Source organism: Xylona heveae, assembly GCF_001619985.1.
Source record: "Xylona heveae TC161 unplaced genomic scaffold L228scaffold_4, whole genome shotgun sequence".
Classification (NCBI taxonomy): domain Eukaryota; kingdom Fungi; phylum Ascomycota; class Xylonomycetes; order Xylonales; family Xylonaceae; genus Xylona; species Xylona heveae.
In genome coordinates this window covers 14,399-30,744 of record NW_017264196.1, presented here as the reverse complement: position 1 = coordinate 30,744, position 16,346 = coordinate 14,399, and the positions used below count along the sequence as shown (strand labels likewise).

At 49.1% G+C, this 16,346-nt stretch overlaps 3 protein-coding genes across 3 annotated transcripts; 1 reads left to right on the top strand and 2 right to left on the bottom strand.

The window, feature by feature from the left end:
* Positions 1–790: 790 nt before the first annotated feature.
* On the bottom strand, positions 791–8,305 carry L228DRAFT_219376 (carbamoyl-phosphate synth). Its single transcript, XM_018330213.1, has 3 exons — positions 7,298–8,305; positions 1,215–7,234; positions 791–1,132 (listed from the first exon to the last, which is right to left on the bottom strand). The coding sequence occupies exons 1-3, from the start codon at positions 8,043–8,045 to the stop codon at positions 1,076–1,078; spliced, it is 6,825 nt and encodes a 2,274-aa protein (XP_018188666.1). The 5' UTR covers positions 8,046–8,305; the 3' UTR covers positions 791–1,075.
* Positions 8,306–10,139: 1,834 nt separating this feature from the next.
* Positions 10,140–13,840, top strand: L228DRAFT_237708 (hypothetical protein; the record flags this gene model as incomplete). The annotated part of the gene is made up of 4 exons (XM_018330961.1): positions 10,140–10,395; positions 10,447–10,754; positions 10,827–10,830; positions 10,887–13,840. 4 exons carry the CDS (start codon positions 10,140–10,142, stop codon positions 13,838–13,840), a joined length of 3,522 nt encoding a protein of 1,173 aa, XP_018188665.1.
* Positions 13,841–14,595: 755 nt separating this feature from the next.
* On the bottom strand, positions 14,596–16,064 carry L228DRAFT_245837 (hypothetical protein). The gene is made up of 3 exons (XM_018332259.1): positions 15,708–16,064; positions 15,238–15,371; positions 14,596–15,103 (listed from the first exon to the last, which is right to left on the bottom strand). The coding sequence occupies exons 1-3, from the start codon at positions 15,728–15,730 to the stop codon at positions 15,090–15,092; spliced, it is 171 nt and encodes a 56-aa protein (XP_018188664.1). The 5' UTR covers positions 15,731–16,064; the 3' UTR covers positions 14,596–15,089.
* Between the last annotated feature and the right edge of the window lie 282 nt (positions 16,065–16,346).

The window sequence follows — 16,346 nt, the reverse complement described above, 5'->3', positions numbered from 1 at the left end:
ACGGCACACCCTGATTTATCACCTTACACTTCCCACGAACAAGACTACATAACTTGAAATAACCTCAAAAGCCCAGTCATTGCACTTCGAGAATTCTCACTTAAATTTTCACTGAAGCATAATTTTTCAAGGTTCATGAATCTTTTCAGAAATGATTGATATTCATATCTATAAAGAAGGGGGAAAAAAGCTGGGAGGGGCGAATCTCTTTACAGAAAATATTTGTTTTCGAAAATGAGAACCACGCCCCTCCCGAAAAACCCTCTAGAGTTGATAAAAAAAAAAAAAAAAAACCTTCGTTTGCATGTAAAAGAGGAAAAGGAAACGAAAAGTGTAAGGTAATATATTGGACGACCTACCGTAAGAAAGGACTTACCGTGTGGACATTGATCCAAGCAAAGAACAAAGCTTGTTGCATCTTGAAAAAGAACAAGAACAGCGTCGTATGTTGTATATTCCTAGATCTATTGAAGATCCATAACCTGTCGTGGAGGAAGCCTGTCGCAGAAAAGAATGTCGTGATCCAGACCAGTTGTAGATCAATCCCGCCGCTAAGTCGCGCCAATCGCCAATCGGTTAGTGACCCATATAACCGAACAGCCGACCCCAAAAGTAAAAGAACGCCAAAAAAAAAACACGAAAAAAAGAAATGAATGAACGCCAAACGCAACGAAAACGAAATACAAACAAATACACAAAATAAAAACAAATCACGTATCCCACGGAAAACGGAATACACATGACAGAATACGAAAAGAAAAATATAGTGGACGTAAAAAACTATACACTACACCACTATACTACATATACACGTAGCAATCTATATTACACGCTTACCACTTGTTTGAAAATTAACAAGTCATGGTAGGGTCTGTAAAGACATCAAAGGACATTAAAAGAACGTCAAAGCAAACCCAAACTTTTAATCTAATCGCCGTAACAATCGTCGAGGGAAAAAGAAAAATGGAAAGCAGATACCATCTAATCTCATGCAGTGATGACGAAAACGATGATAAATCCCATATGCGAGCCCAGCTCAAAATTTTGCTCAGCCAAAGAACACAGAGTGACCAACTCAAGGAGCCATGACAAGAGCAAGCAAGGCCATACGGCAGTAAAGACCATATCTCATCTGCATAGAAGTGTTAGTAATGCCATAAAAGACGGTAGAAGGGAATGAGTGGGAAAAGGCCTCGAGAAGAAACAGTACATACCTGTCGGAAGTAAGCCGCACGCTGGTCAAAGTCAACCTCCTCGCTAATCTCAGCATTGCGCGGCAGAGGGTGAAGGACGATCATCTGGCTCTTGGCGTGCTTGAGCACAGAGTTGTCAACGACGAAGCTGTCCTTCAGACGTTCATACTCCTCCAAGTCAGGGAAACGCTCCTTCTGCACGCGAGTGCAGTAAAGAACATCGGATCGAGCGACAATCTCGGGAGTCAACTCGTGAGATTCGGCAATCAGCTGCCCGGAGCTGACAAGCAGTTGACGGACCTCCTCAGGAAGGGCAAGAGCAGCGGGTGCGACGAGCTGAATCTTCACGTCGTAGTGCTGAAGCAGCTTGCACAAAGAGTGTACAGTGCGGCCATACCGAAGATCACCAGTGAAGGTAATGGTAAGGCCGGTCACTGTACCAAGCTCTTCACGGATAGTGAAGAGATCGAGGAAAGCCTGAGTGGGGTGCTCTAAGCTGCCGTTACCGCCGTTGATGATCGGGACAGGGGAGAACTTGGCAGCGGTAGCTGCGCTGGACTCCTCAGGGTGACGGAGCACAATTGCATCGCCGTAGCATCCGAGAGTTCGGATAGTGTCCTGGAGACTCTCGCCCTTCTTGATGCTCGAATGCGAAGTTGTAATGGCAATTGTACGTCCACCAAGGCGCTGCATAGCAGCGTCGAACGAGGCCGAGGTGCGGGTGGATGGCTCGTAGAACATGGTGGTCAGAAGGCGTCCCTGGAGGATGTCCAAGATACCATGACGCTGCACACCGAGACGCATCTCTTGCGCCACAGTGAAGAGCAGGTGGAGCTCAGTGCGGGTAAATTGGTTGACAGAGAGAATGTGTCTCTGCTTAAAGGGCGACTGAGCAAGGAGTTCAAGCAGTGAGGGAGAAGCAGCGCGAATTGGCTGGTGCAGCGGGGGACCAAACTGGTTTCCCAAAGCTTGAGGAGTCCGCTGAGCAACGACTCCGTCAATCTGCCTCGTCTGAGTTGCCGGCCGCGAGGGAAGAGCAGCAGAACGACCAACATAGGGAGTCTCAGGACGAGGTGAAGTAATGGAATGGCGGCTTGGCGATTGAGGTGCCGCAATCGTGTGGCTAGACATGTCGTTACCGTAGGCGGAGCCACCGACAAGTTCGCCATCAAGGCAGACGGTCTTGTCCTGGAAAATAATCCGCTGGATAGCTCCCTTGACAGTCTTGCCGACAAATGGCGACCAGGCCGCACCGCCTTGGTAGACATAAGAGCGATCCACCTCCACCTCGACAGAAGTTCCAGCCTGATCGTGGAGCTCAAAGATCTTCTTAGGGTTGCGGTTGAGACGGGCAATAATGTCATCAACAGTCAGACGGCCATCAGAAACGGCAGTGAAAAGCAGAGGAATGGCATCGGCGATGCCAACATCAGCTGACACCTCGTGCTTGGTATCGCGAGCGACCTGGTAGGGAAGGCTGCCAATGGAGAAGACATCGATGATGTCCAGTCGCTCCCAGAGCGCCTGCTGGTCCTTTTGCGTGGGCAAGTAACTACACTCGGGATACTCGTTTTGAGTAAGGAACAAGGCGTAGATAGACACGTCGCAAGTGACGTCCAGGCCCTTCTCCTTACTGAGCGCAATAAGCTCAACATCGTCTTTGCTGGTGACGGATGTGACATGGATCTTACGGTTGTGAAGGCTGGCGAGCAAGAGGATCGAGGCAAGGTCGGTCGCCTTGGCATCCGTGACAATGGGCTTGTTGGTGGGCCATACGGAGAAGTGCTGAGTCACAGCAGCGACCTTGTTGATGTTTCCGCTCAGGTGGTTAAAGGGAATGAACAGCGAGCCCACCTCTCCGGTAACCTCACTAATCAGGTTCGAGTTCGAGGCAGTCGAGGCCACAGAGAAGTTGTAGTCACAGAATCCAGCATTGCGGCTGTTGGCCTGAGCAATAGCAAGAGACTTGGCATCCGAGACGGAGCTGTCCAGACCCACCGGCATGACGCGGATCATGCTGAAACCAGCTGCGATAGATGCCTTGGTAGCCGTCTGGAAATCTTCGCTGCCAGGAGCGGCAACACCAGGCACAAAAGCGGCGACATTAACGAGACCCGGAAGATACACCAGGCGGTGGCTGGTCTGGTAGTCAACCTTTACAACCTCTAGCTGCCGGTGGCGCGCAATAGCCTCAATGAGAATCTTGGCGTTCTTGACGTTTGTCACAAGGGGCGTCTGGTAGTCCACTGCCATACGTCTGGTGCGGTAACCCTTGCTCATGTAGTTCGCAGGTCGCCTGAAGCGGTTGCTGCTGGGAAGATTGATGTACAGATCAATGAGGTTGTTGGCCAAGTGCTGCGTCAGAGAATACTCGGACTTTTGCTGGTCGGCCTCTCCTGCAAGAATCTCGAGGTACTGCACGGGAAGACCATGCTCCTGCAGGAAGTCGGCCGTTCCGGCAGTAGCGAAGAGATTGTATCCAAGCTTGTGCAGCTTTTCAACCGAGGGCAGCATCTCCATCTTGTCTTTGAATGATCCAATGGAGAGGAGAATGTTCTTCTTGGGGAGCTTGAATCCGGTGGAGACGAGTGCCTTGAGGTAGGCCTCATACTTGTCGCGACCAAAGCAAGCAACCTCTCCGGTCGATGCCATCTCTACACCAAGTACGGGATCGGCACCAGACAAACGAGAGAACGAGAACTGGGGAACCTTGACACCAACATAGTTCTCAGGGACATCTGTAGGTGGGTATTCCGCGAATGGAATGCCCATAATAGACTTGGTCGCCAACTCAATCAGGTCGACACCCATCACCTTAGAAACGAAGGGGAAGGATCGCGCAGCGCGGACGTTACACTCGATGACCTTGATATCATTGTCCTTGGCAATGAATTGGATGTTATAAGGTCCAGTCACGTTCAGGGCGGCACCAATCTTCCTGGTAGCGTCCTCAATACGGCGAACAGTCTCGGGAGCAAGGTCCTGAGGAGGCAAAATCAAGGTAGCATCACCAGAGTGAACACCGGCGTTCTCAACATGCTCAGAAATGAAGTGTCCGACCATTTTGCCATCCTTGGCAACGGCGTCCATTTCAATCTCCTTGGCATTCTCAATGTATTTGGTGATGACGACAGGATGGTCGCGAGAGACTTCAGCAGCCTGGTTGAGATAGCTAGCCAGGTCATCTTGAGAGTACACAGTGTTCATGGCCGCTCCGGAAAGGACGTACGAAGGCCGCACGAGCACAGGGTACGAAACCTTTTCGCAAAAATCGGAAGCTTCTTCAAAGCTCGTGAGCTCTTTCCAGGCCGGCTGGTCGACACCGATGCGATCCAACATACGAGAGAACTTGTAACGGTTCTCAGCCGTGTCAATCAGCTCAGGAGAGGTACCGAGGATCTTAACATTGAGACGATGAAGGGGCAAAGCAATGTTGTTTGGCGTCTGACCACCCATGGAAATGATAACACCCTTTGAGGACTCGAGTTGGTAGATGTCAAGGACGGTCTCCAAGTTGATGTTCTCAAAGTAGAGCTTGTCGGCCTCATCGTAGTCAGTGCTAACGGTCTCAGGGTTGTAGTTAACCATGACCGTCTTGTGGCCCTGCTCGCGAAGAGTGCGGATGGCGCGGACAGAGCACCAATCGAATTCGACGGAGGAGCCAATACGGTAAACACCAGAGCCGAGGACCATAATGCCTTGATCGTCAAACGAAACGTCGTGCTCAGAGCCATTGTAGGTCATGTAAAGATAGTTCGTGAAGGCAGGGAACTCGGCGGCAACAGTATCAATCTGCTTGACAGCAGGAACGATGCCAGCTTCCACTCTCAGACGACGAACCGCGAGCTCATTGGAGCTCACAAACTTGGCAATCTGCCTGTCGCAGAAACCGAGCTGCTTGGCACGTCGGAGCATCGACACGGGCAAGCTGCCAGCAGTGTAGTCGGTAAGAGTCTTGCTAAAGTTGCTCAGGCCCTTAAGACGGCTAAGGAACCACTTGTCGATCCGGGTCATCTCCCAGATCTTGTCGACCGAGTAGCCGGCAGCCATGGCATTGGCAATGGCAAAAAGACGCTGATCAGAAGGCGTCTGCAGCTCATTGTCAATGGACATGAGCGCGTTGGTCTCGTTGAATCCCAGGTTGTGGAAGTCGACGGAACGAATTGCTTTTTGAATTGCTTCCTCAAAGGTACGTCCGATACTCATCACCTCACCAACACTCTTCATAGAAGAGCTGAGCGCGGTTGAAACCCGAGTGAACTTCTTAAGGTCCCAGCGAGGAATCTTGACAACAACATAATCAAGAGATGGTTCAAAGCAGGCGCAAGTAACCTTGGTCACAGAGTTGGAAACCTCGTTCAAGGGGATACCCAATCCCAACTTGGCTGCAACAAAGGCCAGAGGATAACCAGTAGCCTTTGAAGCCAAAGCTGACGAACGAGACAGACGAGCGTTGACCTCAATAATGCAGTATTCTTTGGAGTCGGGGTTCAAGGCATATTGAATGTTACATTCTCCGACCACACCAAGGTGTCGAATAACATTGACAGCAGTGGTTCGAAGCATGTTGAAGTCTTCATCAGACAGAGTCTGCGAGGGAGCAACGACAATGGAGTCACCCGTGTGGATACCAAGCGGGTCAAAGTTCTCCATGTTACAGACCGTAATGCAGTTGTCACGAGCATCACGGACAACCTCGTATTCAATCTCCTTCCAGCCCTTCATACTCCTCTCGATGAGAACCTGAGGACTAGCAGCAAAGGCAATGTTGCAAAGATCGAGCAACTCCTCCGTGTTGTCGGCGAAGCCACTGCCCAAACCACCCAAAGCATAGGCAGCACGAACAATGACAGGATAGCCAATCTGGTCAACGACGCCAAGCGCTTCTTCGACTGAGTTGGCAGAAGCGGACTTGGCGCACTTTTCGCCAATGGAATCCATGCTACGAGCGAAAAGCTCACGGTCTTCGGTGGTGATAATAGTATCAATCGGCGTACCCAGGACCTTGACGCCCAGCGCCTCGAATTCGTCCTTGAGCTGGATACCGACCTGCAAAGCAGTCTGACCACCAAAGGTGACGTAAATAGCATCAGGCCGCTCGTGCTTGATGACTTTGCGCACAAAGTCGGCGGTGACCGGCAAGAAATAGACCTTGTCGGCCAAGCCCTTTGAGGTTTGCACCGTGGCAATGTTTGGATTGATCAGGACAGTATAGATACCCTCCTCCTTAAGAGCCTTGATAGCCTGACTTCCGGAGTAGTCGAATTCACCAGCCTGTCCAATGCTCAAACCACCACTTCCCAAGACAAGCACCTTCTTGACATTGACACGGGGGTGGAGACGCTCATTCTCCTCAATGTCACCGCCAGGGAAAGAGACGGGTTGCAGAAGAGCTTCTGTCGAAGCCAAAGACTTTTGAATGGTATTGATGAAGACGTCAAAGAGGAACTCAGTGTCGCGGGGACCCGGATTGCTCTCCGGGTGGAATTGCACACTGAAGTAAGGGCGGCTGACGTGACGGATACCCTCGTTGCTACCGTCGTTGGCATTCACAAAGAGTTCCTCCCAGCCTTGAGGCAGATTCATCGCGTCCACCGCATAACCGTGGTTTTGCGAAGTGATGTAGCATCGGCCCGAGAGAAGATTGGTGCAAGGGATGTTGTGGCCGCGGTTACCGAACTTCATCTTGAGCGTGGATGCACCCGCTGCGCGAGCAAGAATCTGGTGGCCCAAACAGATGCCAAAGATAGGGGTGCGGCCCTCGGCCATAGCAGTGGCGACGTGCTTGACGGTCTTATCCAGCATTGCTGGGTCACCAGGACCGTTGGACAAGAATAGACCATCATACTCCTTGCCGGCCAGTTTGGGGAAGTCATAGTCCCAGGGCACGACTTCGACCTCTACGCCCCTCTTGAGGAGACAGCGGAGTTGGTTGTACTTCATACCAACGTCTACAGTAACTACACGGACGGGGCGTCCAGAAGGGTGACGCAATGCCTTCGAAGCGGGGGGAGAGAAACGACGAGGTTGTCGAATTGACACTATTGCATAACACAATTAGACACTTGATGCATGATGAGAGAATCTCAAATATCTTTGCTCACCTTCCTCGACAAGATTTTTCTCATTGGGATTGTACCAAGGGATCTCTTCAAATCCGCTTCGCCATTCTGTGGTAGCCACGGCCTCGAGCTGACGGCCAGACTCGGCGGACTTTTGGAGTAGCATACGGCCGAGCATGCTACCTTCCTCTCGGATCCGCTTGGTGAGAGAGCGGGTATCGACACCATGAATGGCTGGAATGCCCTGTTCCTTCAACCAGGTACCCAGTGAGGAAGCGGCCAGATAGTGAGAGTAATCCTCGCCGGCATAAGTAGAAGTGATGAGACCGGCAATGTGAATCTGCGAGGATTCAAAATGGGCAGGAAGATCGCCCAGGAGCTCGTCCAGGGTCTCTCGCGATGGAACGCCATAGTTACCCACCAAAGGGAACGTAATGACGAGCAATTGACCCCGGTAAGAGGGATCCGTAATGGACTCGGGATAACCAACCATACCGGTCTGGAAAACAAGTTCACCGGCAACGCTCTTCTCGGCACCATAGCTGTAACCCTGGTAGACGGTGCCATCCTCGAGCTCAAGGCTGACAAGACCGCCATCCTGGGCCAGCCTGGGGGAGACGGGCGGGTGAGGAATGCCTTTGGGGATGCCCTTGGAGCCATGTGTGGTCAGCACGGGACTCTGGGCAACCTCAACGCCGTCCACGACGCCAGCCGCTTGAGCAGTGGAGAGCGCGAGTGCCGGGCTCTGTCCAGCCCGGTGAGGGGAAGTTGGAGAGGAAATGGAAGGCATGTCGTCGAGGGACTACCGTGTTTAGAGGTGGAAAGATTTAAATTAGAGAAGGGATATTGAGGGAATATAAGGAACGAAAAAAAAAAGTTTTGACTGCGGGTGACAATATAGAATTGAGTGAACAATTCAAGGAATTGGTATCAAATGATGAATTGAGAGTTATTGATGACCCATGGAGAGACCTCGAGCAGCTCTTTTCCCCGTGGGCAGTGGGCTTCTCAGAGGGTCAGTCTACCGTGTTGGTCACACTGTAGATAGATGAAAGTCTCACGAGCAGCTACTTCCACGACGTTTTGCTTTCTATCTCAGAAATTTTCCCGTAGCGGGACAGCCAGGGTTCGTCAAATGCAATGCAAACAGGACAAACTCTTTAGAAAAAATTTCCTTTCAGGTCAATCATTTGACCCAAAAACGGATAAACAAGCGAGGTTGATAGAGCCAACGAGGTAAATCAACCAGGCTATGATGACATACTCTAGTCTACAACAGGGTTAGCGGCGATCCGATGCAGCTGGCAAAATGCAAGATGTGGAAGGAACGAGGGAACGAAGGAACGAGCTGGGAAAATATACCACGGCAGAGGTTGCCGAGACTTTCCGATGCCAGCCACAGCAAGCTTTTTCTTCAGGTAACCACTACTTTGGTCCACTCGCGACCTTTTTCACCTGAGACCCCAGAAGTTCATCCCTTCTCTCACTTTTCACTCTTGAGGTGTGTTCCCATTCGACGGCCTTTTGTTGATAGCTTTGTGCTCCGGCCAATCACCAAATGCCCCTCCTTTGTCTCACTGAAGACGGAGGGCACAGACCTTTAATATCTGTTTGACTTGCTTTTTCATACTTGGTAGATCATAGGGTCATCAATGGCCGCTTGGTTCTGTTCAAGCTTCACCCAGCCTTTTGCTCACTCTTGCGCATCTATCATCTAGCGCATGAATTTACGTATGAGATTTCAAGCATTGGGCGGGCCCATGATATAACAGAGTACTCGGTAACAAGCATTCTTCGGCTATGACGATAGCTCATTCGTTTACTTTCCAGCTGCCGCCAAGGCTAGGTAGGAAGGTATGGACCCTGAAAAGATACCTCACTTACAAATGTAGTACTGGAGAAGAAGAAGTACGATGCGAGATTTTGTCCTGCCTGCCGAGTCTGGCCTCTTGTAATTTTCTAAAGCACCTAGCTTCAATATACAATACAGCAGAAAGTAATGAAAGACGGCAAACGAAGGGTTGGGGCTCTGTGTGGAGCAAGTCACACGGACTTGAAAGCTGCAGCCGTCATTGGGCGATAAAAGCGGTGAGGATCCATGCATGGTAGGCCCTGCTCCAAAAAAATATGGTCAAAGCCCATTGCTTTTCAGCGTCCTTTTGCGGGTCCAGTCTGATCATGTCGACAACAACGAAAATAGAACGGCCTCAGTAATGATGCTAAAAGCTGGAGGAGGGGCTCCTGCTTTGTTTCCCCGCCGCATTCATGACGAACAAGCCGGATATGCGCCGCTCTCGAGTACTTGTAGTGATTTCGTCCCGTAAACACAAGATCATCGTAGTACGTGGATGCGCTTTAGAGCGAGCAATCAGCCTTTGTGACTCAATGCAGTATAAGGCTTCTCTTTTGCTCTTCACTTCTGCCCAAAAAGCTCTTTATGGAAAGAGCGACACACCAAGCTAAGCCGCTGCCTAAATCAAAGCAAGTAAACCTTGGGGCGGCGCGTCGCAACAAGCGTGGATAATCATACAGGGATCAGGGTAACAAATACACCTTGGTTTCTGCCCCGTTATCCTCGACCTCGCATGGTCTCATGATTGATAGCCCTCAATGATGAGTTTATTTCACACAGAGACTACATTATTTTATCCCTTCTTGTAGCCTGATATCTTATCCATAAAGACGATACTCATTTTCTCTCTCGATTTGGTTCTCGACTGTGGTTCACCCGGATCCCTAAGAGTCGGTTTCCAGCAAGCAGTCTCCCATTAGAGATCCTGCTCTGTCGCTTTCGCGGCCGTTTTTGCGTTCGCTCACATTCCGTTCAATTTCAAAGTATCTCTCATCCGAACGAATGCATCGATAACGACTCACGGAAGCAAAAATGTTGTCGTCCTTGTTTCGGCCCAAAAAGGCGCGTCGGCGGGTTGACAGATCGCCCTACTCTACAGATATTGATAGTGACGAGGGGCAGTCGCCTCATGCAGGGCGCTACAAGGCAGGGATGAATATGGGACCTGACGAGAATCAATCCGAAGACGAAAGTGAAGACGATTATGACTATGATGACGGGGAAGAAGACGATGATGAAGATGGTGATGATACCCCTCTGCTTCCGATTTTCTCTGCGGCACATCTAGGTATGCAATTTCCAACCTTCTTTCGCTTTTGGAGATCTAACAGATGAGCAGATTCCCTTCCCGTCTACAATATCACGCATACCATACGTATATTGATTGTCCAGCGCTGTGAAACTACATTGACCTGGGAGCAACTTCGCTCTCCTCAGGTTTCGCAGTTCCTAGTAAAGCCTATACAGCAACAGATTCGCACGTCCCATTTTTCTCGTGCAACTCTATACGCCTTGATGGCGAATTGCCTTCAGTTCATCAAGGAATTTCAAACGAATCCCGGAAACAGTGGGACGAGCAAGACAAGAGCTTTTATCTCTGAGCTGCTAGCCATTAAATTGCTCAAAGAATATTCTACCCGAGAAATGGTACGTGTCATTTTTTTTTCTTCGCTGAAAAACCTCCCTCTCTCTGTCTATCTTGCTAACACGATGATGTAGATTGGTTCGTCATTTTGTCCTCCATTCGCCGTGCGCGCATACTGACGTATACCGGCTTAGATGCTCTCTCATACGACTTCAATCCCCTTCAAGGTTTGGGCCCTCCCGTCACTGGGCATTCGACGCCTGCTGTCTATCGCAAGGCCGGAGCACCCAGAATCTCTACACTCGAAATTGCCATCAGAGCCCAAGCCAAGCGATTCCTTGCTCACCCACTGGTGGTCCAGCAGCTCGAAGCTATATGGGCTGGCACAATCGTCTTCCACTCCTATGCAGATAGCCTACACCGTGCATCACCTAAACCAGAATCCCTTCCTGCCAGAGCCTATGGTGCGACGGATTCGAGGGATACACTACGCCCCATTCCTGAAGGGATCAGAGTCGATGACGCCGTGAGGCCCTCTGAAGCCCCGACTGTCACATCAAGGCGGTCGGTGACTTTGTACGATCCACGGGACGCTTCGCTCTTCAAGCTTTCGCGACTTCGAGTGCCCCGCTATCGACAGTTTCTGTCCACGTTGTCTCTCGCCATTTTGTTGATTTTGTTTGTTGCCGTCCTCAAGAAGCGATCGCCTGATATTGAACCGCTGGAGGTAATCTTTTGGTTCTGGAGTGCAGGGTTTATGCTCGATGAAGTTGTCGGCTTCAACGAGCAAGGTTTTAGTCTCTACATTATGAGCTTTTGGAATGCCTTTGACCTGGGCATTCTTTTGCTTCTGATGGTGTACTATTGCATGAGGCTGTATGGTATCCTTATGCCAGTTGTCAGACGGCATCACATTGCCAATATGGCGTATGACGTATTAGGAGCGAACGCCGTCTTACTTTTTCCACGCGTCTTTTCGGTGCTCGATCATTACCGCTACTTTTCTCAGCTTCTGATTGCATTTCGCATGATGTCTCTGGACTTTATAGCCGTCTTTATTCTAATCCTTATCGCCTGCAGTGGGTTTTTCATTGCCTTCACCCTATCTTTCGGCGAAAATTTCGATCCTGCAGGAGTAGCGTATGCTCTCTTTCAAATCTTTCTTGGTTTCACCCCGGCTGCCTGGGAACTCTGGCCGACTTATAACCCCGTGGGAAAAGCAGTGTTAACGCTGTTCCTGTTCATTTGCCATTTCCTAATCGTCACCATTTTGATTACGGTCTTGACCAATTCCTTCATGGCCATTGTTCAGAATGCGAATGAAGAACATCAGTTTCTGTTTGCAGTGAATGCCATTTCCATGGTCAAATCTGATGCACTGTTCTCTTACATTGCGCCATCCAATATCCTAGCTTGGTTTCTCACTCCGTTGAGATATGTTTTACCCTTTCGCCAATACGTCAAGCTTAATCGAACAGTCATCAAAGTCACTCATTTCCCGGTTTTATTCTCCATCTTTTTCTATGAAAAGGTGCTGCTACGTTCAGGTTTATTTGAACCGACGGATTTGGTTGAGCACCGTGATCGCAATGGAAAGAGGACGCTCACCTTTGAAGGGAATGGCGGCACCCTTTTTGATCCGGCAAACCGACGATTGAGAGAGCATTCAATTGTGACCTTTCAAAAGGAACGCGCTTTGGACGAAGTCTTTCGTCGACCTTTTCGTGGGCCGACCGTTGTGGAGACGCCGAATGAAGAAGACCAGCGGGTTAATTCGAGTCATGTGGTTAATTCATGGATGCAAGCGATGGGCCCTGACTGGAAAGCAAGTCCGCCACTTGAACAGCCACAGTCCATTGTTGAAAGGTTGGAGTCTCGCCGTCCAATGCCTAGGTTTCGAATGCCAACTACGACCTCCGCACGAGATTTTCTCAGCGGGACAAGGTCGGCAACATCAGATCCAGAGGAATTCGCGACCAATGCTTCGCGTTCAGAGCTGAGGTCTTTTCGTTCTCGCCGCCAGCCTCACAATCTAGAGAGCATCATTTCTGAACATGTTGCTGAACATACTGATGGCGATGGAGACGACGAACTGTTAACCAACGATGAAGATGACCGTGGAACGTTGGGAGCTGGCAACAATGCTGAGAACAATGAGTCCGACAAGGAAAATAATACTGAGGAAATTGATTATTTTCACACACCGACTGCTTCTCAAACCCGAACTCCTCTTGCGTCCAGTTCCTTTTTAGGTCTTCCTGAGGTCGGCAGTGGTCCAGCGCAGTCTTCCAATGAGGGCGTTTCTCCGCGACAGGTTGATGACGCTTCAGCCGCTGCGCGTAAGTCCCATCACCGCATGGCTTCAACTACCACGATTCTCTACTCTCCGCTACCTGATCATGAAAGCTTTACTGCGTCCCCGGTCCAGACGTTCTCTAAGCCAGTATCACGCCAATCTGCGGCGGGAAGCGGTGCCATCACTCCCGCATCTGGAAGTAGACGGCCTGCCAAGCGCAATCGTGAACGACAGCTTGAAAATGAGCGAGAGCGAACTCCTCTAAGATCTCTTCCTCGGCCGATTCCACTCTCCCGTACACAGTTCCAAAGCGCCCCTAATCTGTCGCAGTTGGAGCAGCCTCAACGTTACCGCCGTCGTCGAGCCTCGACTGATCTTGGATCCGACTTTGGTGAAGAACGTCTTGCGCGAAACCCAAAGACTGCCCAGATGCTAAGCGCCGTGCCGTCGAGCTTTGCAACCCAAATGGCCATTGCAACTGGTGCCGTTGGTGGCACACATCACGCAGATGCCGCTGAAGACCTGCGCAGAATGAGCCGGCTGATGCTCACCCGAATGAATGCTCTTGAAGAATCGTTCCGCAACGTTGTCCAGGAAGTCAAGGATTGGAAGCGGCAAGAATTTCAACTCCTCGCAGAAGATAACGATGTACGTCGTCGTAGCCTCGACCGACCGACTTCTCACAAACGGGGTAAACTTCCCGAGCGACGATATCCCAAACGCGCGCGGTCATCGGCGAGAAAGCTTCGAAGCACAGGCGATGCTAGTCGGAGACACAGCGACGAAGGCGACGCAGCAAGAGAAGCCGGCGATGGAACTGAGGCGAGCATGACTAAGGGCAGTTCCATCTAATCGGAATGGTCAGCTGGTCTACTTGCGTCCTCCTTCCGCTTCATTATTTTCCCTCTTCTTCTTTTTTCTTCTCTTTGTTTTTCTTGTGTATCTCACCGATGCGGCGAAATTGGCTAGAGTAGGCTTTGACCTGCATGAACACGAAGCATGAATCAGCATGGTTAGCATTGTCATTGATACACTTGCATACAGATGTTCACATCAGTCCCTTTTTCATTTTGCCCTTTTATTTTCTTTTCCTTTGTCCCTCTACAAGCATCAAAAGGCGTTGTCTTGAAAGAGCGAAGAGCAAAGTCTGTCAAATTTTCCCACAACATTGTATTATTCTTTTTTTTTTCTTTATTTCTCGCGCTTTCACAGTTTCCGCAGTTTTACAGCATGCAAACCAGGGCGTGTACGATACCGCCATAGAACTAGTACAGTTATGTTTTTTTGCTTGGTTTATGATACAGATAAGACTGTGGTGCGGTACAGTCGGTACACGAGCCTACACTCTTTCAATGAGTCGATGAGATGATTAGTCACAATGAAGCCATGATTTTATGATTAAACACATTACCGTGTCCTATCTGCTTTAATTTGCCTTGTCTTGTCCGACTATTTAATACGATTACCTTGTCGTGAATATTATGGTTGTGTCTGGGCTTGTGGCAGAGTATGACTGGCCTAATTGTGCATAGAACAAGCAATATACAGTGCGCATATGATTTACACAAGCTGATAACATTCGCAAAATGTGTAATGTATAAACATACGCCCCATGGGGGGGTTTGGGATGGAAAAGAGAAAGACAGTCCGACATGATATTCTTGATCACATGTATTTTCATTTCCATCATATCTCTGGCCCTCCTTCTTAAATTATTGTGATTTTGTGTGCGTTGTGTCATTTACTCGTGATTTGATTGCATAAAATCGTGCAGACTCGCCGATTCCCGTATTCCGTGCCATTGTTTGCCAATTTCTTCTGCCCGATTCCCAAAACGGGAAGCCATTTTGCGTATAGGAATTTCTGCGCAAATGATGAATCTGGTAAAAAAAAAATTCCCTTCGAGAAGATAGAATAAGAAAGAATATAAAGAAAAAAGCAGGATAAAAAAGAGGGATAAAAATTGAGTGGGGGAAAAAAAAAAGAAAAAAGGAGATGAAAGAAGCAGATATACTTGACAAACGAATATTGATAAGAATATTTTTGCAAAGATGGACAGATCAGGGATCTCAAATATGAGAAGTGAGGAGGTCGTCAAGGCTTAGACTCCGCCGCCTAGATGATGGGATGATTAGTGTGAAAAGCAAAATATGAAAAAGTAAAAGGCAAATAAAATAAACAAATAGATAGATCAAAGAGGTAAAAAAAAAAAAAAAAAAAAAGGAAGTTAGATCAATGAATGAACGTACCGCTTCGCTGTGGATCGACTCGGTAGTCGCCCTCCGTCCGATTCTTCTCCCGCTTGAGCATGATGCTGCGAGATTTGAGACCGAGGTACAAGGCGCCCATGCTCACGACGGCGAATATGGGCAGATTGCGCCGGCTTTGAAGCTAAATTAGAATATCGTCCGGACATAGGGCTAACCAGCGGGAGAACGTTTGTGACAGATGCAGAGCAAAAACACAATGCATTGTACAAGTTTGGATACGGAGAGAAAGAAGTTGGGTATGAGGAGAAACGTAATTTAGATATTTGACGTGAATTAAGAATCGGATCATAGATTGCGGGATAATATAGAAGAGCGGAGCATCGTTTATAGCACGAGAAACAATAAATGTATATGGTGATATGAAGGCTTAGAAGAACAAGCATAAGGCACGTCTTGAAATTACTTGACATGAAGCAAGAACAGTAGATTTGAGGAAAAGAGAAGCGTACTTGAAGTGAGGACTATATGCCATGGTGGACTGCCTAATGCTGATTGGATTTTATCTGATGATCAATTCGAAGAGATCACTTTGACTGGTTTCAGAGAGCCAGCTTCTTCAAGGGCTCGTTTGCACTTTGAATAGCCGGAGCCGGTCCGCGGGGAAGTAATATATAGGATGTAGACGTGGCGGTGTATGTTCGCTATGTACAGTGCTGCGATACAACACCAGGTTTGCAAGTGAAAGGATAAATTGGCGCAGCTACAGAGAGCCACAGACGAGATTCACTCTGAGTTGATTTGAATGACCGTATATATACAGTTCTTGGAAATCCCTAGAAATTGAGATGCAAAGAGACAAGAAGGAGATGAATATGAAAGGCAAGAGTACAAATGTTGGGATATTGCAGCCATAAGTGGTTGGGCAGGGGATCTCTCGCACGCGACACATGACCAGCAAGAGTCTGGGGTAATATTGTTGTATCTACACCATGACGAACACTCATGATAAGTGCAGATGAAAGTACTGCTACTTGATAAGAATAACGTGGCTATCGATAAAGATTTTAAGGTTGCTGGAACGGTGGGGAACTGACACCACAGTGATGTGTCTACGCACAACGGGGGGGGGGGGGGGGGAAGGACAGCAT

Excerpts from the sequence above, each read along its gene's own strand:
- L228DRAFT_219376 (XM_018330213.1), bottom strand. The coding sequence starts at position 8,045 with ATGCCTTCCATTTCCTCTCCAACTTCCCCTCACCGGGCTGGACAGAGC. Across the intron at positions 7,235-7,297 it reads GAAAAATCTTGTCGAGGAAG|TGTCAATTCGACAACCTCGT; the intron begins GTGAGCAAAGAT and ends GTTATGCAATAG. Across the intron at positions 1,133-1,214 it reads GTGCGGCTTACTTCCGACAG|ATGAGATATGGTCTTTACTG; the intron begins GTATGTACTGTT and ends ACTTCTATGCAG.
- L228DRAFT_245837 (XM_018332259.1), bottom strand. The coding sequence starts at position 15,730 with ATGGCATATAGTCCTCACTTCAA. Across the intron at positions 15,372-15,707 it reads GCATATAGTCCTCACTTCAA|CCGGCGCAATCTGCCCATAT; the intron begins GTACGCTTCTCT and ends TTAGCTTCAAAG.